Consider the following 27,443-nt stretch of genomic DNA (forward strand, 5'->3'; position numbering starts at 1 on the left):
CACATCATGATCATTAACTTTATGACCATTACTCTTCTCAATGTCATATACACAAATTGAAATTTCTCCCCACAAGGAGATGGTTTTAAGTCATGAAGGAAAAACATCCCATGTTCATCACTAGTCCCATATGCACCAATATGGTATGCGGGACCTTCCTAAATAACATGTTTATCTTTCTGCTAACGAACATACTTAAAACAACCAAATTGAGAAATCGTTACAGAAGAGACTTTAGACTTAGTTGCTACCATATGTAGATACCCTTCCACACAATTAATTTTCATTTGCTCTCATTCCATCTAAACAATGTCATCATTAATATAGACAACAATAATGATAGTAGGATATTTGAAAGTTAACATGATCTTATTATATACTGTATGTAATTTTCTCCCCACCATATTAAGTAGGTCCACAATAGGTTATACCCAAATATAGATTCAAGATTTGATTATTCAGATCTTGATTCTTGCAAATACTCCAACCATCATTAACTTTCTCCCACGTTCATCCACTACAAAGGTACTCTAGGATTATCATTTTGTGAATTCATTATCAATTCAAAGAAATTGGATTTGACGACAAGTAGAAAAGATCCAAAGAATTGTTATTTGGTTCCAATGAAACTCATGGATATATACCATCGGAACATTTCGCAAAGTGTTCTGTTTGCAAAACCTAAATGGTAACGATTATTTTGTGTTGCCTCAGATATATCTCATGAGTTTCACGAATTTCACAAACATGTCACACAATTACTTTTTTTATTAAAAAAGTAAACTTGATCATTAATAGGAGTTGAAAAGGTAATCTGGTGTTATATCCTTACATCATTAGGTAAACTTTAGCAATCAACTCTAAAAAATTCATATAAAAAGCAATTACCATGTTCGTTCTATTCCTTAATCATTCTATTCAATCCAACATAACACACCAACAATTATTGTAATTTCACTAAAAAATGCTCACCAATATTCACAACACAAATAAAAACTCTACACTACACCAATCACCAATGTAGAGTAGTCTAGCAACTTGCACGCAAAGAAAGAACAATAACGCGACAAACGAATCCATAAAAAAAGTATTATAATTATGCCTTGTTTGTTTTCCATAGTATAAAGAAAAAAAGACAAAAGTAAAACTGTAAACTCATCTCTCAAGTCTCAAAAGTCGCCCTTTTACCTCTCCATTATCACACAACACCATAACTAGTTACTGTAATAAAAGAAGAACAAACAGAAACAAACTATACAAGTGTATTTTTTTGAACATAAGTCATTCATGATATCGCAAATTTACTTTTTTACCCCAAAATAGCAAAAATGCTAAACAGGAATGACATCAAGCTTTGATGAGTCTTCACCTCTCAAAGCAATGCCTTCAAGGTTGACTGGAAGAAGGCATTGACTCCATTGGCATCCAGTTGGGATTGGATCAGATGGTGGAACTATCATCAACACATTCTCATTTCTCTGAACAATTCCCATCACACTCACTGTGCTTCCTTCTTTTATGTACCTATCATATCAAAGGGTATTTTTGTCTTTTTCTCATTAGGACATTCTACATTATAGTATTTATATTAGTGAAGATCAAAAAATGAAAGTAGGTTGCTAATGCTATTAGCCTATTACCCTTCTTTGAGGCGCATGACACGATCATCAGGAGGGATATTTCTGTCATTCAACCATCTAATGAATTGTGGAGATGAATCTTTGTTTGACTGGTCAACTTCTATAACAACAGATTCTTCCACATATGGAGTCACACGTGCTCCATAACCAGTCTTTACTAATGCCCTCAATCCAGATTGAAAATCCGATATATAGAAATCCACCACATGCCTCTGCAAAATTATTTATATTATTATTTTATAACCAAGAATTCTCTAAAAATATAGAATCTTCATAATCATTAAGTAATAAGAAATGAAGTAATCTTTTTTGAAAAGTCAAAGCATGTCTTCTTTTTGGAAGTTAGTAAGTATTATATAATTCCATAGGAGAATATTTGCTTTATGTAAAGCTAATTACACATGCAAATCAAAAAGAGAAAGATAGACTCTATAATTGATCAATAAAAAATCGGTTTTAATCACAACTAACACATGACTCTTATTAGCTTGCAACAAGCATGCAGCTAATAATAATAATAATAATATAGCCACCTAACAAAAACATATAATTGTATACTATAAAAATCATGGTTTTATAAATTAAAAATATTATTACCTCAATGGAACGTAGGCCCCACGTAAAGCGACGATGTGTAGGGTTTGCAGGTTTTGAACCCCATCCTCTATATTCATATAAACTAGTGGATGTATAAACACATCTGGGAACCCTTTGAAATGATGACTCTAAAGGCACATTTCCACAAGTAACCACCTTCAACAAATCAAGATTTTCAACATCATATAAATTGACAAATTAAACTATGTAAGAAATCCAAATTAGGTATTTATATATATAGAATATTCATACCCCAGACACCTTCACAAACTGTCCATTTTTTGCTGTTCTAAGCTCAGCATCCGGATACCCATCAATAAAACTAACCAAAGATTTCCCTCCCCAACATGCACTCCAAGGTGAACTGAAAACACCCAAAAAGAAGAAAAATTTAACGAAAAAAAGATAATTTTTTAAGCATAATAAAAGACAAAGATAGTAGTCACCTGGATAAAGATCCACCATCTTTCTTGCTAAGGTGAGTTACAGCCTGGTTTTTAGCCATGGAACTTCTTGACTTAAATGACCCTGTGGAGTCCACCGGACCAGCCACCTTGCGGGGTGCACCGGCAGAGTTAAGTGGTCCAGAAGTGATGAGACCGGTGGTGGGTAGAACTGGCGGGAGTGGTCCAGAATTGTGGCGGGAGCTAGGCATTCCACCACCTTGAGGTCCAGATGACTTCCTTATAGGTTCACCATGTTTATTCAAAGGTCCAGAACTGGTTTTCTTCATGGAAGCTGAACCAGGAACTGCCCCACCGGAAGACCCCATTCTATTGGCGGCATTGGATGGTGGTTGGTTGGAATGTGAAGAACTGCCGCCACCAAAAGATCCTGTTCTTAGAGGAGCATTAGCTATTGGTCCGGATTTTCTTGGCCTATTGGTAGTGTGTTGACTATGTTCTACATCAAACATTTTGCCAAGTTCGCCGGATTTTTTTATATCACCGCCAGTGTAGGGGACGGCGGTGGAGGACATGGTGGGTGCCCTTTCTTTTGGCTGTTCAGGCCGCCCAGATACGTATAAACCATTGTTAAGTTGATGAGATGGGAATCTTGAACTCATATTTTGTGTGAACAAAGAGGGTTGTTTTTGTAATATTCTCAGCTTAGAGCAACTGGATCTTGTGCATAATCAAAATCTACAGAAGAATGAAAGATTGTGAGTTTTGTTAAAGTAATTCAAGAAAATGAACCTAGGAATCCAGTTTAAGATTTCAAGTTATCAGAATCAGGTATAGAATAAGTTTAAGTACACAATGAATGGTTACCATAAAAGGAAAAGAGAATTAACTTTTGTATTGATTTGAACCAAATGAATGAAGGAAATCCATGGAGTTAGATTTAGGGCCAGAAAAATGTTGCAGATAGTAATGATCATTTTTGTAAAATGAATGACAGGAAGCATTATGCTTCAATAGGGATTAGTCATGGAAAGTTAAGGAAAATTAGCGGATAAACAAGTCTGAAGTATGAATCCTAAAAACTGAGAATCTAAACGAAATGGAAATCATGTTACAACAGAAAATTTTATCATTATCGGACTGAAAGAAATTTCTCATCTATTAAGGCAAAATTCAACTTCATATCAGGATCCAACTTGTAGCAGAAACAAGTAGAGTGAAATCGGAATCAGTTGAAGCTGTGAGATGATTTGATTAAACAAAGTTAAATGATATGTCTAACATGTTACGGATCCAAATCAAAAGCATTGACCCCAAATTTTACGACTCGTAAATGTTAGAGATCGGAGATGCTGCATCAAACACAAGTTCAAACAAGCAAAAATACAGCAAACTAAGTTCCAAAATAAAAAAATTCGCAAGTGGTTATCGTTCCGCGTCAAAATCAAAGTAAACTGAAATCAGAAACACCGAGTTGAATAAAATAATAAACCCAGAATGTACCTACATTCCCGAATGGAGATCAGAAGCCCTAGACAGAGAGTTTGACAGAATTCTAGAAGGGCAAGTAATCAAAGGGGTTTTCGCGGTGATTGACTGAAAAAATTAGTATTTTCAGCATACCTTGTGACGAAGTATAAACATGGCTGATCATGAGAGAGAGAATATAGAGAAAGAGAGTTTTAAAATGGGATTTGTTTGTTTGCAAAACGGATTTGTAAGGAACCCTCAAGGAAAACTCCAATCAAATTTTCTTCTCTCTAAAATGCTTCAAGAATACATATTGGACTAAATTTTGCCACCGTCTTTCACTTTCCTTTTCACTACTTGGATCTTGAATGATAGACAATAATGGCCCTTTCTTTCTTTCAACTCAAAGTCCATATTTTATCAATAATATACCTTCATCATAATTATTCACCTAATCAAGACTTATATTATGAAATTAAATAATAAATATATATGGAAATATGAGAGATGCAAAGACATTTTGTAAAAAACATATCTTTGTATGCATTTGTTTACGGTATATTATGTTTGTATTAGGGTTTTTATAATAATTTATAATTAGATAAGAGTAATGATTCATATTCATCTAATTTATTCGACCAATCGAGATAGATTTATCGAATATATGCAAATATGAAAGAACAAAGACAATTTGTTAAAAACTATCTATGTATGCATGTCTTTAAGGTATCTTATAAGTGTATTAGGGTTTCTCCTCACTATATTTATGATAAGATTACTTATAGGGTTGTCACATTGGATTGAAAACAAAATCTAGGTGCAAGGAACCCAAATTACTCACAAGTAGAAAGATCATCAAAACTATATCATAGAGTGTGTTATTCTTTTAAATGTCATGCTAGTTAGCAAGAAGAAATGTAAGAAAATGATCGGTTAAAGTGTATTGTAATGAATCTGACATGATTTTAAGGAATCAGAGTTGGTATACACATATAAGGTTGCAAGTGAGAGACCGACGTACATATAGACATACATTATTTCTTATCGATATAAAATATAGTTCAACTTAGGTATTGTAGTCCATATGTTGTTGTGTTATGCTATCTACTTTTAGTATATGTGTTATTCATAAGGCCTTTGTCCATTTATCTGACAATGGTTAGTTGCTTTTTCCCATCCTGGTTAGTGTGTACGTCCATTATTCCGATCTTGGTTAGTTCATTTAAGATGAATGCACTTACATATATAACTTTATTATTTCTTGTAAATTGACCAATAAAAGAGACAAATCAAGTTTAGTGATTTTATCAGATGACATTTATGTAATCAAGATGAAAGACCGAATTAGATCACACAAGTAAAAGGCTAAATGTCAAACCTTGATGCCCTCACCAATTGTTCTCAGTGTTAACATAAAAAGGTAAACCATAATCCTCCCAAATGTAATGTCCTGATTTTTCAACCCAAAATTTTCATTTTTATTTATCAAATATATAAAAGTATAATTACATTATGTGGAAACATGTTGTGAATGCGTGTGTGTACAATTGAACCTTGACCTTCTTACGAATCAATGAAGTATTTCAAAAAACATTTATATTCAACTGGGTAAGCACGAAGCTTAGTGAGTTTCCCAAAATATTATATCCCCCAATACATATACAATACATACACATAATGGCCGTCAACATAAAGTTGGCCGATAGACTTGAGCGGACTAGCGTTATGCTAAACGCCAAGTAACGGACCAACTTTATACCAACACATACATATTACAGACAACAATCCAACAGTACATGCAACTAACATAACTAGTCTGATTTGTGACATCCCCAATTTCACAGTCATTTTAAAAAATTTATGTATGCTTATTTGAAAATCAGAGTATTCGTTTTAAAGAATAATATTGCGGAATTTGTTCCCAGAAAAACATGATAAGTATATACTCCCTCCGTCCCAAATTGATAGTCCACTTTTGACTTTTTAAGTCTTTTTTCTTTAACTTTGACCTTAAATATTTTTATTGGTGTTATATATTACTTGATAAAACTTATAACAATGAAAAAACATTTAAAATACAATCCATTCATATATTTTGCATCAAATATTATCTATCAAAAACAAAAATATTTAAGGTCAAAGTTGAAGAAAAAAGACTTCAAAACTGAAAAGTGGACTATCAATTTGGGACGGAGGTAGTATTATCAAAACATTTACGAATAAATGTATTTGTTTCTATAAAAACTTTGGGATGTCATTGTCAATATATAAACATTAGCATAAACAGACCTTACATTCATTTACGCTAGTGATTTACATCTCCTTTAATCTCTCAGTGTAATGTAGCTTCGTATCGATACCTTTGATACAAATAAACTGAGTGGGTCGGGTTGGGAAACCTGTTGAGTACATAGGGATTTCAATCCCACAATGTTATATATATATATATATATATATATATATATATATATATATTAGAACTCATAACATATACAATTTCACATCATATAAGCAACTTTACCCCCACCCCGTCGATCCTCACAACGACACGATCCATACTCCTGGATCTAAAATTAACCTCTTTACCTAATCCACACCCCCGGATCAAGTATGTCTAATCCATGCTATCGGATCAATAACTATGCACATTCCATACTCTCAGACTAGGGACAATTGAATAAGTCTAATCCATGCTCCCGGATTAATGACAAATAACTATGTCCTTTCCATACACACAGATTAAGGACAAATGACTAAGTCTAATCCATGCTCTCGGATCAATGACAAGTTTTAAAGTTCTATCCTCCGTGTATATCTCACCCGTACTCATAAGAAGATACTACCCAATATTCCTCGTAATTAATTTAGGTTTACTATGTATCCTAAATCATCATATATTATCATATATGCTCTTAATACGTATTTCAAGCAATATCAAATATTTTACACACAAACATATATTTAATACTTTAATCAATACTTGTATTAAAATCATGTTCATGAAAGGGACTACGCACTCACTTGTTAAAGTGATGATTCAAAACTCGGGCAACGCTTCGCTTCTAACGATTCTATTTTTTTCTTTCGACGAAACCTAGTATTATTACCACTAGAATTTAGTCTAATATTTATTGCGACTATTTACGAGCGATATTGTTTTATAAGTCTTAAGCAATACTTTCCAACCACTATGTACAAACAGGGGCCAGACATGAAACACCAGAGGGCAAGACCATTTTGGCATTATAACACTTTTGAAATCCAACAACCATATGCGACCCTTCAAACCAGATTCCCCGTACCGAGTATTTAAAAGACATTATAATAACACTTTCTATATTATATTTTATAATATATTTATTGTTTATAAGTTCATAATAACAATATTAAACTTAAACATACTTAAAGTAGGGTAAACATAACTCACTTACTATGAGGTTTGGCTAGGAACCGGACTCTACGGGGGTAGAACTTCGGTGGCGAAAGCTCTTCTTCTCAGAGCCTTCTAGCGCTCTGGGACTCGCCTCTAATACTTAGGAAGTGCTAGGGAAAAGCCTTGAGGGTTTGGGGGTGTTGGAGGGAATGAGTTAGAATGGTGTGAGAAATGAAGTGATTTGCGCCTCTATTTATAGGCAGGAATTTAGACCAACTCACCAAATTCTAGGCCTCCAATTCGTCGAGTTGAGTGCCAAGTGTCACCATCTAGTGGCAAGGCGTTGGGAGGAAGCAATGGTCAGGATTGTGCCACGTGTCACTCGCAGATTACTCCAAAAACTAATTATCTTATAAAATCTGTAACTTTTGCATACGAGCTCCGTTTTTTGAAGTTCCTTATATCCACGAGTAGGCGGCAACGTGATCTACAACTTTCGTTTAGACTTTGTTGGTTAATTTTTAATTTATTTTTAAAGTTATATTTTAACAGGTTTAGACATGTAAAGTCCGTTAAAAAACTCATAACTTTGTCATCAAACATCCATTTTCATCTGTCTTTATATCGTTGAGCTCCTATTAATAAGATCTTAAATTCTCATTTAGGTCGTGTCGGCTAAAAATTGACCGATCTAATATTCGAATTTCGGGCTATGTACTGCTATACTAAATATTAGAAAAAATCATAACTTCATTATATGAAGTCAGATTTAGACGTTCTTTTTATGTACGTCATTGATTTAACATATACTATGATTTTGGCTTAGATCCCTAAGGCTAAAAAGTAATTTATCATAAACTCACTTTTTAAAATTCCCGGTGTTGTGTCGGTTTTGCTGTAAAACTTCGACCGGTCATAACTTTTTCGTTATAACTCAGATTTCAACGTTCTTTATATGTACGGAACCTTTGTGACATATAATATAACTTGGTTAAAATTATTCATTCTAAATAATCTTCTACCAAAAAGTCATTTTTGACGCTTATTGTCTCTAAATTGACTAGTCCGAATCTACGGACGTTACATGATTGCATACTATAAGGCAAATATATCCTATCATACTGATGATATATGTAACGACCATAAAATTCCAACCAATTTGAACTTTTCAAAAACAACCCGGTTTCATAAAGTTATTACAAAAAGGTTTTCAATACAATTATTATCAGAATCTTCCCAGAACCACAACATAAAACATAATCATGAGGAGCGGTACGATCACCCCTTTGCCTTGCCACGGTCTCCTGAAGAACCTGAAAAACATTAAACCACGACTGTAAGCCCAAAAGCTTAGTGAGATATCCCCAAAGTACCAACCACATATACTATACACGCATAACATGCCATATCACAACAGAATACAGAACAGCCATGCACTTCGGGTCTACTGTGTGACTGGTCCGCCCGCACTGGGCCTTCAGTCCACTTGGTCCACCCTCCGAATCTAACCACATACATCGAGTCTGCAGCGTGATTGGTCGCCCGCACCGGGCCTTCAATCCACCTGGTCCACTCTCTGAGTCTACAGTAAGACTGGTCCGCCCGCACTGGGCCTTCAGTCGGTCTGGTCCACTCTCCGAGTCTCGGCACGTCTGGTCCGCCCTCTTGGGGCCTACAGCCTATCCGGACCGCTCGCTGGGCCTTAGGAATAACCGGTCCGCCCTGGGTATGTTGGCCTACAGCACAAAGCAGGACCCGCCTCAACCCAACCCCAGTCCCACAACCATGTGCACATAAACATCCAAACATACAATAATTCACATTCAATCAAACCGATCTAGCAGATCACATAGCATAACATCATCCTAACCAGGATACCGACCTTAACCAGGTCTCTAATATATACCATCCTATATACCAGGATACCGACCTTAACCAGGTCTCTAACATATACCATCCTAACTACTAGGATGTAAACATAACAATTCAATGACATAACAACGATACCCGGATCACAATCTGATAAAGGGCCGGCCTTGGTGCCTTAGACCCTGTTGATATAGTGAGGATAACTCACCTCACAACTATCGACTGAACAGGTAAACCCAAGCTGCTCCGACCACTGATACGATCTCCAACACTGGCCAACACCAAAACACTGAACTCAAAACAAAAGCCAACAATTACCAAAATACCTCTGGAAATCAACTGGTCAACCCTTGATCAAAGTCAAGGTCAAAGTCATCCCCTGACTGACTCTACTCGCCGAGTCCCCATGCACATAATTTCCCCAATCCGCGACTCAACTCGCCGAGTCACCCCGAGACTAGCCGAGTTCCACAACCCTGAGTCCTTCCACACTAATCTCACCGAGTGATCCCTTGACTCACCGATTCACAACTCAACCAGAAGAAAGGTTAGGACCTCCCGACCAGACTCGCCGAGTCCAAGAACAGACTCGCCGAGTGCAAGGCTATCTGCAACCAACTCGTCGAGTTGTTCTTCTAACTCGCCGAGTTCCTGCCCATATTCATCCAACTCGCCGAGTTGTTCTTCCAACTCGTCGAGTTCCAGCCTATCTTCAAGCAACTCGTCGAGTACACCCTTGTGACTCGCCGAGTACCCCTAGATCTGAAACCATACAGAAGCTTTCCAGACCATGCAGCTGACCCAAACCATAGATCTAACCTTCTACAACCCATCCATCACATAAAGTGTCAAACTTTACGTGAATCCAAAGAGATCTAGGCATTTTACACTCTAGGGCTAGGGTTTGGGACAAAAGAACTTCACCAACAACTCTTGAGCATAAACTTTATGGCTTTCTGGATCATTAACAACCTAGATCTGAGGTAGCAACCTCAGATCTTACACCAAACTTGAGATGGACCTCATTTATGCCCCAAAACCCCCCCACAAATGATAGATCTAGATGCACAAAAGCTCAAACAGAAGATTATTACCTCAAATGAAGGCTCCCACTGATGAATGAACCAATTCTCTGCAAAGCCCCTTGCTCCACTCTTCTTGCTCTTCAATTTCCTTCCAAGATTACCTCCTTCAAGGCTCTAATCTCTCATCAAGGAAGGCTCACACGAATTTAGGGTTTTCTGGAACTCAAAAGGAAGGTAAAGAGGCTGGGAAGAAGTGTTATGTTCTTTATATAGGGCTCAACCTCCGAAATTAGGGTTTTCTCCACTCAGCACCAACTCGCCGAGTCCACCCATGCTACTCGCCGAGTCCACTCGTGGACTCGCCGAGTTGCCCTCTTACACTTACACTTTTAGCCCTTCAACTCTACTTCTGATATTTCGGGATGTTACAATATATATATATATATATATATATATATATATATATTGGAGCACATAATATAGTGAGAAAACTCACATGAACAATTATTCAAACAATTGTCAACTATCTGAGTGATTCTATTGGTGATCCAATTTGGCTGGTAACATGCCTAACAAGTATTAACCTATAATATTATAACTTATTAACTCCAATGACAATCGGGTATTGAAAGCTAAATCTTTCATTAAACCCATTGAATACTGAGAGTTCTATCAAATAAGGATCAACCAGATAGGATAGTTGGGAGGCATGACCATTTCTATATATAACCTTTTTGAAATCTAACAACCAAGCCAACATGACCATTCTAGACACATTTCTTGTAAGTAGATCAATAATCATTATAATTGCAATTACTGATAAATCTTATTTATACATTCATAGAAACTACTATGATTATAAATATAAGTTACACTTAAAACATAGTAAGTGTAGGCTAACTTACAAAGAGTTTCTAGCGAAAAATGGAAAAGTCTCGGGCAGAACTTCGACCTGAACACTTGTATGTCTTCGACGACTCAAGGCTCGGCTAAAAGCTCTATAATCTATGGAAAACTTGGACCAAAGAAGTAGAAATTCTAGAGAGAGAGTTATGGAGGTGTCTCAAAGAAATGAGGGAGTTTGATCCTATTTATAGGTGATTTTTAGGGGTGCGTTGCACGCTAAAGGCGATGTATCCCCATCCATTTTGTGCCACGTTTCAGCTTCTATGTGGTCCGCGTTGCCACCTTCTAGAAGCACGTGCCACGCAAAACGCAAATTTTGTAAATTCCATAACTTCTTCATATAAGCTTCGTTTTCTAAGTTTTTTATATTCACGCGTAGCTATCGACAAGTACTACAACATTCATTCAGACTTTGTCGGCTAATTCTCACTTTATTTTTAATTTATTATTTTAGAAGGCTTAGATTGTTAAACTCTGTTTAAAATTCATATCTCTTTTATACAACATCCATTCTCGATTGTCTTTATATTGACAAAATTGTATCTATGAGATCTTCAACTCTCGTTTAGATTGTTTCAACTAACAATTTACTGATTTTTGTTTCAATTTCTATGTCGCACACTGATGTGCTGAAACTTCTAAAAATTATAACTTCCTCATACGAAGTCAGATTTGAACGTTTTCTACATACACGCTCTCAGTTTTACGATTACTATGACTTTCGTTTAGATTGCTTATGCTAATAAGAAACTTACCTAAAATTCATTTTTTTACGACGTGTATAGTCGTGTCGGTTTAATTGCGAAACTTTGAAGAAGCATAACTTCTTCATACGAAATCAGATTCGAGTGTTCTATATGTCTACGAAAATCGTATTGACGTTTCCTACATGATTATGATGATTACTTTGGCTTTAAAGTAACACATATATACTTTGAATTATATAAACAACGGTTTATATTAAATCTTATTGGAATGTGAAATGGAGTGTTACACCAAATCAAGCAAAGTGATGTTCAGTATTAAACATATATATCATTTGTGTAAATCACCACAATAAAAAAAAAACATGCGAATCAAAATGGCAATGAGTTACGCATAAGGTCACAAGTTATGTGGCTAGTGCAACTTGGAAGTCGTATTAACCACGGTTGACATTTATTGAGCATAAGATTAGATCTGGTCATATTTTGCCATTATCATATCCATCAACATGCCTTCAAGTTTTGACGGCTTATTTAATGTCTAAAAGCATATAGTCTAAAATTTGCAAGGTCTAACGCTCTAAGTTGGAAGATTATCAACCTATATTATGTTATAATTCCATATTTAATGTATTTAAGAGGGTTCATGAAGTTAATAGGTTTTGTGGTTATATATGAGTTACTTGAATATGACGTGAAATACCGGGGGCGTTTAGTTCGCATGATTTTTTTTGGAATATGTCAAATGAATTGCATGTAATTTGCAATGCGTTTTTTTTACACCGAATGAAACATGTTTTCTGTTTGGTTTCTAAAATTTGCAAGGTCTAACGCTCTAAGTTGGAAGATTATCAACCTATATTATGTTATAATTCCATATTTAATGTATTTAAGAGGGTTCATGAAGTTAATAGGTTTTGTGGTTATATATGAATTACTTGAATATGACGTGAAATACCAGGGGCGTTTAGTTCGCATGATTTTTTTTGGAATATGTCAAACGAATTGCATGTAATTTGCAATGCGTTTTTTTACACTGAATGAAACATGTTTTCTGTTTAGTTAGCATATTTGTCAAATGAACCGAAAAGTAGGTGATATAATATGACCAAAATATTTTTTTTTGTAGCTTGTTTTTACTTTTAAGTTTTAACAAAATGATAAAACCTCAACTAAATTTAAAAAAATATATATATTGAACTCTTACCAACTTAAATATATATCTTTTTCTTGAATTTGTGCATAAATATATAAATCAAAAAGATAGTTTTTAATATATATATATATATATATATATATATATATATATATATATATATATATATATATAATTGCATTTTGATAGAAAACATTTAATAAATATATTGTTACAAGGCTAGGACTATGACTACTTCCTTACTTAGTGACATTTGGGTGTAATATAAAGGTGTTATTAGAGGTGGGGTTTGTGAGAGATGATAATAATTTTGATTTGATGAATAATAAGTAAAACAAAGTGGTGGGATGGCATTTTACATTTCTAATAAAAGATAAGGAATTAAATCTAAAATATTTTCCCTTAGTCAAAGTCCAATTTTTTAAAACACATAGTTTTGTCAACCAAACATAATTTCTATTTCATTATAATTCCTTTAAATTTCTTCTGAACCAAACATGCATTATTTAAATATTCATTGGAAGTCTTAGCATGAAAAAGTTTCATGCTAATTGAACCTAATTTCACGAATACAAAAGTTACGGGTTAACACTAACTTATGATACTTGGTAATTAGACTTTTCATGTTAGAATCTAATGTGAATTCGTCGTTATTGACGTATATGTGGTTAAATTCATGCATTTAGACACGATAGTTAATAATTTCAGACAAGGATTGTTTTATGTAGAAAGTAGATATATTTCACAAGGATAATTTATGGTAAAAATACTGATAAATGTAGTTTGTTGAAAATATCTAAGTCAATGAAATATGAAATTTTCAATACTTCACTTGCTTGAGATTCTTTATATTGTTTCTTTTTAAATAAATAAGATACTATCAAAACAACAACACAACCCTGTAAATACAGTTTTATATTTTAAAAATATTCACTATTATAGTTAATCCAACTATCCAAGACAATTTAGTTGAATCAATCGGGAGAGAACAACAAACAATCCAGTTAAGTTTAACCATTCATTTTTTAAAAACCAACTACGATTTAACTCGATTTCATTCCGATTCGGTCGAGGTATAAATCTTGATGGAAAACCTTATAATAACTTGCGATACTTGGGGCCAATATGTTGAAAGTTACAAGATTTAAAAAACAATTTAAGAGTTATGCATAATGGAAATTAACATATTAAATTTAGCAAAGGGGAGCGATTCGATCATCCAGTAATTGCATGGTTGATAAGGCTTGATTCATCAAAAATAAGAGAATAATTCTAGATTTTTCATTTGGACCTGCATAAAACCAAAATAATTTTGGCAAAAAAAGAAATCCAAAATGCATCAATTGTTCAATATTTCATATTTCTTCGGTTGTCGTCTTTTCTTATTCAAGTACACCTTCAACCCAACTTCGATCCTTGCATCGTCATCAATGTTGAAACAAAATGAAAGCCTAAAAAAAAATAAAAAAAATAAAAAACTACAAAGCACACAAATTAAATAAAAAATAAAACAAGATGACATAAACTAATCCGTAAGTTCATTGGGTTTACAATTGCACTTTGCTAGTGTAACAATCATTTTAAACCCATAGGCTACCCTTGCAACTTCTCCATAGGCTGTACAGAGTCGTTACTAACAACCGAAAAAAGTGATGTCTCATTTTCACCAATAACTCACCACCAACCCACTAGACTTAAAAAATGGTCACCACTCCATAATTTTTTTTAAAAAAAATTATGATTAAATTAGATAAAAACATAATTTAAAACATAATAAAATATTTTATATTAATTAAAACCACATTACATAATTTAAAACATAGAAAATTAAACCTAGATTACTAAAAAAACATAAAAACACATAAAAATGAAAACTAAAATACTAAAAAAAACATAAAAATAACTTAGAAAATTAAACCTAAATTACTAAAAAACATAGAATAGAATCTAGTTGCGATATTGGTCGAGAACTTCGTGTTGAATTTTCAAAAATACCCTTAAATTTTCCGGGTCGAGATTCAGTTGCGGCACCGTGTTTATAATTTGAAGATTGGTGAGTGTCAATTGTCGCCGACGTTGTTCCTCCGTTGAATCAATTTTTTTTTTCTAAAAATTTAGAGCTTTGTCAATTTTCTCCGCTAGTACGTCCATGTTGGTTGATTTTCCGCTAGAAGATGCCCCTTTTCTCGCTTTATCCCTTCCCGGTGGTCGACGAAGTTGGAGATCCGGTGGACCCTCCCCCTCGGTGGCGTCGAACTCATCATTGAGGTCGAGGTTCACACCAATGTCCGACTCAGATGTTCTCAGCCTTTTGTTGGAACCGGTGGCAGATCCCGAATGCGTCGTTTCCGGATAAAGGACCCATTTTGGACCATTACGACAAACTTCCCACACTTTTTGGTTGGCAAACGGTTTACCATTGTTGGTAATTTTTTATTGGTACAATGCGGTTGAAAAAATGTTGAAATCGTTGCTACCACTTTGATGCATATTTTTAAGATTGTCAAATACGTCGTTAAATTTGGTGCACGCCGCTCGAAGGTAACGCAATTTTGCATTGACTGAGTTGTATGTCCGGCTCGTTTACCTTCCTAATAACGCGTGGAAGTGGTCTAAAACACGATTCCAAAAGCTTTGACCTGAGTGCGCGTTGTGATATGAAAATCCAAGCTTTAGCTAAAATTGTCTCCTCCTCGGTCCATTGCATACCTTTCTTTTTTGTTGGATCTTTTGAATTTTTTTGCCTTCTACGACTTGGTTGTGTTTCTTGAACCTGTTCGTCATCGTCGTCGTCGTCATTGTCGAGGTTTACGGGTTGAGATTGAAATAATGGAACTTGAGATGGTTGTGAAGTTTGTTGACGTTGGGAAGTTTGCGTTGAAATTGCGGAGAAGGATGTTTGTTGAAAGGCTTGAAATCCGGTTGAACGAATTGTGGTGGTTGTTGTTGGTAGTAGTTTGGGTGGTATGAAAAATTGATGAATAGAGGTTGTTGTTGAACGGAAGATGATAACAATTGCATGTAGTCAATGTTCGCTAACGGATCATTTGGAGTGTTTGGGGTGTTCAGATGGGTGAGTTATTTTGGTTTGGATCCATAAGGAAAGAAAATTTTGTTGGTGAAGTATTTGTGTTGAAAGATTGTTTGTGTGTTTGAAATGATAAAAATGTTGATATATATAGAAAAAATGTGTATGGTAATTAATTAATTTTTTTTTATCAACGGATACATCAACAGTTAAAAAAAAAAAAAGAATAATCAATCAATCCGTCTCCAACCCCACGTCACACACAACCCACCAGAGGTTGGGACGGTATTCACGCATGAAGGAGGCTGACACGTCAGCTCTCACACGTCTTAAACCATGTCACTTCGGGTAGCCTTATAGTTTGTAGTGACCATATCCAAATAGGTTACAATTCACCTAATTAAATATTTTGAAATGTGGTAAACATGATATTATACTCAGTAACCAATTGTATATTGTATCTTATATACAAGAAACAATGAACTTTTATACAATTTGCCCTTTAGTTGGTTATTAAGTAGCTTAGAGGATGATTGTTGGCCACAAATTTGAAAGAGTCAGCTATTTATTCACATTCAAGCATTCGTTCCCCACGTTCGAGCTAGTCAAATCAGTACTTATTTTTATACCGTTCGCGCCCCTCAGAGCCACTTAACTCGCTTTAAAGAAGAAAAATACTACTTCCAATTAATTGATTGAAATGAAAATTTTGAAAGATGTTATGAAGGGTTTCAAATCGATGTTGGAACTGCTACAATTTCTTTAATTATATGTAAACATATAGGGTCACATAAATAATATATAATGATGTTAAATTAGTAAAATATTTATAAGTGATAAACTTATTATTTAGTAATCTGAGTAAATAAATAAATAAATAAATAATTTGTTATTTATTAATTTTTAAATAAACAAAAATAAATGAAACGGTTTATTTATTAAATAAATATAATGTTATAATGAATATGAGTTTACTAACTTAATGACTTTTTGAAAATGACCATCCATTAGTGGTTACTATTTAAGAAAGACAATCGGCACTATATTATAACAATAAATAGATTGCGTTTCCTTTATCCCTAAAATTACATCTCTCTCTCTCTCTCTCTCTCTCTCTCTCTCTCTCTCTCTCTCTCCTTGGATGTTTATCGTTTTATTCAAGAGTAAAGAAGAATGTGACTCGCTTCCTTGGTTGATTGGAGTCTAACATTTAATCATGTTGCTCGCGATAGCGACAGAGAAGATATGTTTCAATCTGTAGTTACTAAGCAAATGGATCTCCTTTACTAACATAAGGTAAATTTCAAACCCATATGGTTGTGAATAATTGGCGATCAAGCTCGATCCCGTTGGATCTTCTTTTAATATTCAATTTTAAACTTTTTATATTTCATTGTGTTTTGGTTACATAAATCTTTTTTTGTATCTTTGAATTCTCAATAGTGATATCAAAGCTTTTTCTGAATACCTAGGTTAACGAAGAATTTTTGTATTTTACTTGTGTCTAGGGATGATCATGGTGTATTTGTAGGCCAAAACAAACCGCAAACCGCATGCATTTGTTTTTGTAATCTTAAAACCATAATGTGTGGTTTTTCTAGGATGCGGTTTTGAGGTTTTTCCAGCGATGCGGTTTCAAGTCGTGTGGTTTTGTTTCGGAACAACACAATAGATTTATACTACGATGCGGTTTCAAAACCTTAAGAGACCAAAAGTGGAGCATTTTTTTTATTAAATATAGCCTTTAGTGTTTTACCCAACACGCTTAGACCTGAAATATGAAACGGTTTTTGTTTTTTTTTTTTTTTTTTTTTTTTTTTTTTTTTACCTTTTTAGGCCGCAATCAAAAGTTTGGTGAAATCTTAGTCTTGTTCCACAAAGACAATCATAACCTAATATCTTGACTATTGTGAGTTATAATGATGTATTTTCACTAATAAAAAAATCATCGTCTTAAAAATCCATAATATCATAAAAAGAATTTTGATCAATTTTAAGAATATATAAGAACTTTTATAAATAATTATAGTGGTATAGTTTGATTTTTGGGGGGTCAATCTCTAGGGTAAAACCGCACCACACCAACTTTAGTCGTTTTTCTATCAAACTAAAAACAATGTCGTCTGATTTTGTATCACTTTTGGTTTTTTGGTTTCGATTTGTTGTTGTTTTATCGGATTTTTTCTACATTAGTTTGATTTTTTCTCACCACGTACACATCAATTTTGTTGGATTAGATGAATGAATAAAAGAATTTAGATTTTCACATATCATAGATATTTAACTTTTAGTGTGTGCGTCCAATATTCTAATCTTGGTTAGTTCATCTAAGATGAATGCACTTAGAGCTATAACTTTAATAGTTTTTTTTTTTTTTTTTTTTTTTTTTTTTTTTTTTTTTTTTTAAATTGATCAATAAAAAAAACAAATCAAGTTTAGTGATTTTATCACATAGAATTTATGTCATCAAGACGGAAGATTAAATTAGATCACACAGGTAAAAAGCTAAATGTCAAATCTCGATGCCCTCACCATTTTTTCTCACTGGTAACATAAAATGCTAAATCATAATGCTTCCAAATCAAGCAAAGTGATGTTCAATAATATATATATATATATATATATATATATATTGGTGGGGTTTCGGCTGTAAACACAAACTGAGGAAGGAGTTCTCGGTTGGGAACTCTACCCGAGAAGGATAAGTATGCGAGGTTCTTGGTCCGAGGAGGAAACCCTCCGGGGTGGTTTTCTACTGGAGGTTGTTCTCGGTATTGCACATTTGCGGTCCGAGGTTCTCGGCTATGAACAGTTTGCGGCCGATAACCGCTTTGCGGTCCAAAGAGAAGAAATAAGAAGTAGGCTGTGAGGGTTCTCTGTCCAAGCGAGGATCCTTGATTTCTTGGGGTTTTCAACTTCTAAATTCTACAACATTTTTACTAAGTGTTTATATGTATCTAAAACATTAATTTAACTTCATTAAATTAATTAATCAATAAGTTTGACTTTAATTTGATATTTTTGACTTTTGTTGACTTTTACAAGATAGAAAATAACGGGTTGTCACAGGATGGGCAATAACTTGGAAAAGTTCCAAGAAGGAGACGGTAGTTGATTAAACTTGCGAATCAGAGTACATAACAGCAAGCGAGGCGGCGAAGGAGGCAATATGGTTGAAGAACTCCATCGAAGATCTTAGAGTTGTACCAGCTATAAAGGAGCCTACGGAGATTTTCTGTGACAGCGAGAGTGCAGTTGCCTTAGCCAAGGAACCTAAGGATCATGGCAGATCCAGGCACATCGACAGAGAATAACACTTCATAAGACATCGAATAGAAGAAGGACTCATCATAGCAAAGAGGGTATCGTCTGAGGAGAACCCAACAGATCCCCTCACGAAAGGACTAAGTAGGGTTAAGCACTTACAGCATGCGAGGCGTATCGGGCTGAATGACGATATTAGTTTTAATGATTAGATTGTTTTGAAACTTGTAATAGTTGAAATGTAATTGACATTTGATGATTAAATAAAATGTGATTTTTATTTATAAGTAATGTTACTATCTTGTGTCAATCATTTAATATTGTTTCACTTTGCATGTTTTGACTTCCAGAATAATTACATTATTCAAACCATCCACGGTCAATCATACTTTGGAAGTAGGTACTGAAGAAAGACTGTCATGAATTTGACTTGTAGATTGTCTGAATTATATTAGACATAGCAAAGGATTGCTACAACATTCATGAGTGCTCATAAGGTCTGAGTATTGGATTAAACCCACGCTCACTTGTATCACTTCATGGAATTTATCTCGAGTGATCGTGAGACGATAATATCATATAAGTCTTCAAACCAAGAGATATGATTTGTTGACTATGAGTTGATTGTACATTGATAGTATGAAACTGCATCAGTAACTTGATGCTATAAAACGTGTTGTTGTGGTCAATTCAACGAGTAGTTAGTACAAGCATACGAGTCAAAGTTTATATGTTCCTTTTAGTCCTTGGAAGATTAAAAGCGATATATTGGGCCCTTCGATGATTTTGTTTTGACTTATGTGTCGGGCCCGGTCAGAACTGAATTGATGTGTTCGATTAAGTTCTATGTCAAACAAATCGGAAATAGGGAAACAAACTGCTGGAAAATAAGTATGATGTTGTTCAATGTATTTGTTCGGCTGATATCTTGAAGAACAAAGGATTATATGATCACTTATCTAAAATGGAGCATCACAGTTCGACAGAGGCTTTTAAGAGCTACGATTGCTAGTCGGTGTTTTAAGTCGTACTTGCAGTTATAGTTATTAGACTTATCCAAGTGGGAGACTGTTGGATTTAGTGTTTAAGCCCATAACTATAATTGGTATGTACTTGACCCGAGAGTAACATGGTCTATTTGGGTTGCATGGCACCAAAACAATTTGTAAGGATGAATTTTTGAGAAGAGGATATTTATGATTTATTAATATATTATAAGTTCTAATATATATTTCTGAAATTATATTATTTAATTAGTATTGATCAAGAATTAATTTAGTGATCAAAAGAGACTAATTAAATAAATAAGGATTGATTATGTAAATCATTGATTCTTATAATGTGGGCCAATGATTCATAATTCTTTAGGTTGGGCTAAACCAATGTGATAACCCATAGAGGTTTAAACCCATGGAGCCTAAGGAATATGGAAGGTCATGCACATTAGGGTTTACATGGTGTAACTAGGCCTGACAATCTTGTCGTGTTCGGGTTGGCGTGTCGCGGGTTGGCGGGTCAAAATATGCCAACCCAAACACGACCCATTTAAATATACAGGTCACGGGTTGGCGGGTTTGGAACATAAACCCATATATGACCCGCGAACCCATTTATTTATACGGGTTCACAGGTTGGCGAGTTCGTGGGTCAGATTTGGGTTCATGGGTCAGATTTCATAAATAAAATTGACAATTAAACATGAATAAATTCTTGATGGTTGATGCAAACATATATTAATTTTAGACATTTAAGTCTTAAACATCCAAATAAAAATTAAAAACATTCATAGAAACATGTTACAAACTTAGTCTTATAGGTTACGACTTACGACCTTAGATCATCCACCACGAGTCAAAATGTCAAAACAGTCAAATGGTCTATAAATCAATTATATATATATATATATATATATATATATATATATATATATATATATATATATATATATATATATATATTATACTTATTAAATATTAATACTTGATACATAAACACATTTAAAAATAAAATATTTTTTTTATTAAGAATATAAACAGGTTGGCGGGTCAACCCGTTTATTTTTTGAGTAACCCATATATGACCCGTTTAATAAACGGATTGATGGGTTGGTGGGTTGGCGGGTTGAAAAAACTCAACCCAAACCCATTTATTTCGTGTCGTGTTGTGGGTCGTGTCGAGAATTTCCAGCCTTAGGTGTAACCGTAGTTTTGCCACACTATATAAGAAGTCCCCAAGCTCCTAAAATCGGCCCCTAAGTAGTCTTTGGAAGAGCTATAGCCGAATTTGGTGCAAGACATTCTCTCTCAAGTCCTCCATTGTTGTTGGTGTTGTGTGAAGCATTTGAGGCATCGCATTTGGGATGCTAGGCTCTTAAAAGTCCAAGGAATCAAGCTACAAGAAAATGTATGTCATCTAACGAGTTTTTGTTATACAAGTACCCATGTTTGTATGCTAGTTAGGGTAATGCTTTGGAAAATCAAATTGCATGTATAATTAGAGAAAACATAGATCCAAAGAATTTAGGGTTGTATGTGCACCTTAAGGTTGTTAGGATGCTTAAAACCCTTCAGAGCCACCCAAAGAAAAACAAATCTGCAAGGCAATATGTGTTGTCGAAGCCAAAGGGAAGAGCATTCCAGATGATTCTTAATGAAGCAAGCGACGATGTAAAGGATCAGGAGTTAGGATTTATATATATGAAGATCGAGATATAAAGTGGCCATATATATAGTATCATGTGATGTAGTCTAATATAAGAGGCATAATGTAGGGTGAATTTGAATATCTATGTAATCGTTTCAAGTATTAATATAAACATTGGTTATGTTATCTGATGTGTTAAGTTTCTATATGAATTTTCTTGTGTGATGACTTGGAAAACAGAGAGGCAATACTTGGGACGGGTATGAGTAGGTGTGAAAGGTAGTAGAGGCTTATACTACTGGAAGCACATGAATCACACTTGGATCAGATATAGTCACAAGGTTACCAAAGCATTAGTAGTTGAGTTTGTTTTGTTTGTTTCTGTCATTACCATCGTTTCAGTAATGATCAAGAAGATGATTGATGTTCTGACCCTAGTGGTCATATCAAATAGAGTTTGGATAAGATATGTACTTTAAGTGGTTTAGAGAACCAAGTTCAATGTAATATCTGACTTAAGCCAGAAGATTAAAGTGAAAAAAATCGAAGTAATCAATAGAATTATCGCAATCACTGATAAAGTAAGAAGTTGTAGCTAGACGTGCTACATGCTAGAATATGATTGCATCACATTAGAACATGAAGGAAGGTGTCTTCCATTATGGAATCTTACTCAAAAAGACCTAAGTCTAAGCGTTCCATCATACAATGAGAGGTCATTAGAACATGACCCATCGGTCTATTACGATAATCGAATTAAAGAACTTATCTTAAGTTAAGTCTGTAAAGAAGGAGCGGGTCTTTACAATAAGGATCCAGTTTGTAACTTGAAGGTTAAGATTGAAAGTCCAACATAGTATGAAGAGTGGGTGCAAAATTGAGCACCGTCCGCAGTCAAGAAGTCTAAGAGTTAGATACTCATTTGAAAGAACATAAGAGTCACGGTTATTACCTACGATGAAAAGATAAGGTGAAGAGTCATTATACAAGCCATGTTTTGTTGATAATTCTGGGACATAATCATCCTAAGGGGGAGATAGTTTTAACACCCACAGATTCATGCTAGACAATTTAGAGATAATATGCATAATATGCCGAAATGGTCCCGCCTCCTAACTATCATGCCTCGTTGATCCTTACTTGATAGATCTTGAAGTAGACTTTGAGTAAATGATGAATCTAGACTAATAATTGGTCGCAATCAATATTAGACTAAAAATTAATAATAATGATACTACGTTTCGTCAAAAGATAATGGTTAGAAGCGAAGCAATGTCCGAATTACGAATTATCACTTTAACAAGTGAGTGCATAGTTACTTTCATCTTACACATAGATATGAAGTATCTAGATAATTACATGCTTATGTGCATATTATCTATGCCGATAATATTATGTGTTAGATAAGATATTATGAGATGATGTTTAACTGATTTAATCATATAAGTATTATATACTTATAAATATGTATTAGGTAGCGATGGGTGATGAGAGATAGGTGATGATAGAAAGGTGATGATAACTAGGTGATGATAAATAGGTAATGATAAATAAGGTGATGCGAGATGAGAGAGGATTAGGAGATTCCATAACCTTGACCTACGATGTTGCGATGTAGTCATATACCAGAGTATAGATAGCGACCACTGAATAATCTAAACAAGTCATGTGGAAACACCGGTAGGCTCATAACCTGTATGCGATGAATTACAAGTTCAGGAGATGTAGTAACTACATATTCATGTAATGATAATCTAACCCTTACTGGACACGTATTGGGGGAGTAATCATCGAATCAATACTGTTTATGCGATGTAGATGATGATCCTTAGGAACAAACATATTAGGAAATGCGATGTAAGGCGATGAGAGGTAAATACGATGTAGGAGATGACCCTTATGATAAATCTTTAGGGAAGAATAAATAAAGAAAATGGGGATGGGTAATCGGGTTAATTGTTTGACATGAAATATGTGAAGAAACAAATTAACTATATTATTGTGGGCTGAAAACCTTATGTACTCACTAGGTTTCCTAACCTGACCCACTCAGTTTATTTTATCACAGGTAGCAATATTAAAGATACATTATGCTGAGGGATTCAAGGAGATGTAGATCATTAGTGTAAATTAATGTAAGGTCTGTTTATGCTTATGTTTATGTATTGACGATGACATCCCAATGTTTTAATATAAATAAAATACATTTGTTCATAAATGCTTTGATAATATCATTTTCATGTTTTCTGGGAACAAGTTCCGCAATATTATTCTTCAAAAAGGATACTCTGATTTTAAAATAAGCATAAATAAATTTTTTAAATTGATCGTGAATTTGGGGATGTCACAGTTGGTATCAGAGCATTAGTTTAAGCGAACTAGAAGTAAAGATTTATTTCTAGACTTAAACTTAGAATGTTAAACGATGATTGTGAGGAGTGTGTCTATTATATTTTAGGTAGTACACCTGAATTGATACAAGAACTAGCTTACTTTAGGATTAGATGCCTAAATTGCTTTTTATGTGCTAAATGATTTATGCTATAAGATGCCTTATATGCTTTATGATGCTATCGTTTGATCAGATTTATGGCATATTGCCGACCAAATCTGGAAATTTTATGTGGTCAAGTTTCTAAACGCTTAGTTACGATATTAGAACTAACATATCACTTTTCAAAGAAATAAGAAGATCTATACGTCTATCATAAATAAATCTTTCCCTATCTTAATTCTCGTCATTATGCACCGATTTTCTGATTTGGTGTATAGATCGACATGGTGAGAACTCATAGTAGATTAGGAAATGGTAATCAGCAACCCGAGCCATGAGTGATTGAGCGTGCACCATAGATAATAGTTGCACTCGATCTAATCACGATGGTAGGAATCCAAGCAATGATTTGGGCTATGATGATCGAAGAATGGGAGGGGATGAGACAAATGTTGCTTAATAATAATGATGAACCTACTATACCTGTTGTACAGCCTGAACTGAACATAGAACAATCGGAGGAAGGAAACTATAGTCAGACTGTCAGTCATGCTGAACCACATATGGTTAGAAGAAACCAACCCAATGGAGGAACCGATGGACGTGGATACAAGTACAAGGATTTCATGGCATCCAAACCACCAAGTCTTTTTGGAAGCCCAACACCGGTGGAAGTCATGGATTGGATCTCCGAGATGGAGATGATGTTTGAAAGTTGCGACAGCAACAACAAACAGAAGACCATTCTCGCGATTATACAGTTGAAGACTAGAGTATTAAGCTGGTGGAGGTTACTGGTTGATACCATTTCCAAGGGAGAAGCTAGCAAGATGTCTTAGGAAGACTTTTTTGTGCAAATGAAAATGCAATAATACTCTGATCAGGATCTTTTGGAGATCAACAACAAATTTCAGAATCTAAAGAAAGGAAGGATGTGCGTTAGCGAGTATGCCATAAGTTTTATGGAGAAAAGGAAGCTCGTACCTTATTTGCTTCTAACAGAACTCTCCATGGTCAACAAGTTTGCTAATGGATTTCCAGAACACTTTGGTCCAATGGACAAACGAACAACCACCTTGAAAGTCGCCATCTGGGAAGCTAAGAATGTAGAGACCCAGATAAGAGGTTACGGCCTAGAAAAAGATAAGGCGGGAGAAAAAAGGAAGCTTGAGGGATCCTCAAGATTCGATAAGAAAGGAAGATTCTCAAAGTCTAACCTGGACAACCAAAAGTATGGGGGTAATGGTGGAACCAAGTGGTGTAAGAAGTGCAAGAAGATGCACTTCGGAAGATGTGGTGGAGAAGTAACTTGCTATATGTGTGGAAAGACCGGTCACTATTCCAGAGATTATACATTTAACAATAAGAAGTGTTACGAATGTGGAGATGGTAGGCATATTTCGAAGAACTGCCCAAAGAAAAATGAAGTTGCAAGGTAAAATGTGTTGTCGAAGCCAAAGGCAAGAGAATTCCAGATGATTCTTAATGAAGCAAGCGACGATGTAAGGTATCAGGAGTAATGATCCATATATCCGAAGATCGAGATATAAAGTAGCCATATAGATAGTATCATGTGGTGTGGCCTAATATAAGATCATTAGTGTAGGGTGAACTTAAATATTTATGTAATCGTTTCAAGAAATAATATAAACCTTGGTTATGTTATCTAATGTGTTAAGTTGCTGTATGATTTTTCTTGTGTGATGACTTGGAGAAATGAGATGCAATACTTGGGATGAGTATGAGTATGTGTGAAAGGTAGTAGAGGCCTATACTACTGGAAGCATAGGACTCGCACTTGGATCAGGGAAAGTCATAAGGTTACCAAGGCAATAGTAGTTAAGTTTGTTTCATTTGTTTTTGTTGTTACCATCGTTTCGATAATGACCAAGAAGATGATTGATGTTTTGACCCTAGTGGTAATATCAAATAGAGTCCAAATAAGATATTTATGTTACATGGCTTAGAGAACCAAGTTCGATGTAGCATCCGACTTAAGCCAGAAGATTGAAATGAGAAATAATCGAAGCAATCAATAGAAGTATCACAATCACCGATAAAGTAAAAAGTTGTAGCTAGACGCGTTACATGCTAGAATGTGATTATGTCACATTAGAACATGAAGGAAGGTGTCTTCCATTATGGAATTTAACTCAAGCATACCTGATTCTAAGTGTTCCATCATACAATGAGAAGACATTAGAACATGGCCCATCGGTCTGTTACGATAATCAAATTAAAGAGCATATCTTAACTTAAGTCTATAAAGAAGGAGAAAGTCTTTACAATAAGGATCGAGTTTGTAACTTGAAGGTTACGATTGAAAGTCTAACATAATATGAAGAGCAGGGGAAAAATGGAGCACCGTCAACTGTCAAGACATCCAAGAGTTAGATCCTCATTTGAAAGGACATAAGAGTTACGATTATTACCTATGATGAAAAGATAACATGAGGAGTCATTATACAAGCCTTGTTTTGTTGATGATTCTGAGACGTAATCATCCTAAGGGGGAGATAACTGTAACGACTATAGATTCGGGCTATACAATTTAGAGATAATAAGCGTTAAAAATGAATTTTTCATAGAAGATTACTTAGAAAAATAGTCTTAAAAAAGTAATAGTATATGTCACAAGGATTTCGTACATATAAAGAACGTTGAAATCCGACTTATAACAAAGAAGTTATGACTCGTCGAAATTTCACGATTAAACCGGCACGACTTTGCGTAAAGTAAAAGGTGAATTTTTGATAAATTACTTTTTAGCCTTATCAATCTAAAATAAAGTCATAGTATTGGTTAAACCAAGATCATGCATATAGAGAATGTCCAAATTTGAATTCACTAGAGGAACTTATGATTTTTCG

At 34.6% G+C, this 27,443-nt stretch overlaps 1 protein-coding gene across 1 annotated transcript; it reads right to left on the minus strand.

The window, feature by feature from the left end:
• Positions 1-1,073: 1,073 nt before the first annotated feature.
• Positions 1,074-4,432, minus strand: LOC145066497 (protein SHOU4-like). Its single transcript, XM_079013772.1, has 6 exons — positions 4,149-4,432; positions 2,684-3,379; positions 2,490-2,601; positions 2,238-2,393; positions 1,641-1,852; positions 1,074-1,524 (listed from the first exon to the last, which is right to left on the minus strand). The coding sequence occupies exons 2-6, from the start codon at positions 3,301-3,303 to the stop codon at positions 1,332-1,334; spliced, it is 1,293 nt and encodes a 430-aa protein (XP_078869898.1). The 5' UTR covers positions 3,304-3,379; positions 4,149-4,432; the 3' UTR covers positions 1,074-1,331.
• Positions 4,433-27,443: the final 23,011 nt, after the last annotated feature.

This window comes from Lactuca serriola, chromosome 8, assembly GCF_051521515.1.
Source record: "Lactuca serriola cultivar US96UC23 chromosome 8, Lser_US96UC23_V15, whole genome shotgun sequence".
In the NCBI taxonomy this organism is placed as follows: domain Eukaryota; kingdom Viridiplantae; phylum Streptophyta; class Magnoliopsida; order Asterales; family Asteraceae; genus Lactuca; species Lactuca serriola.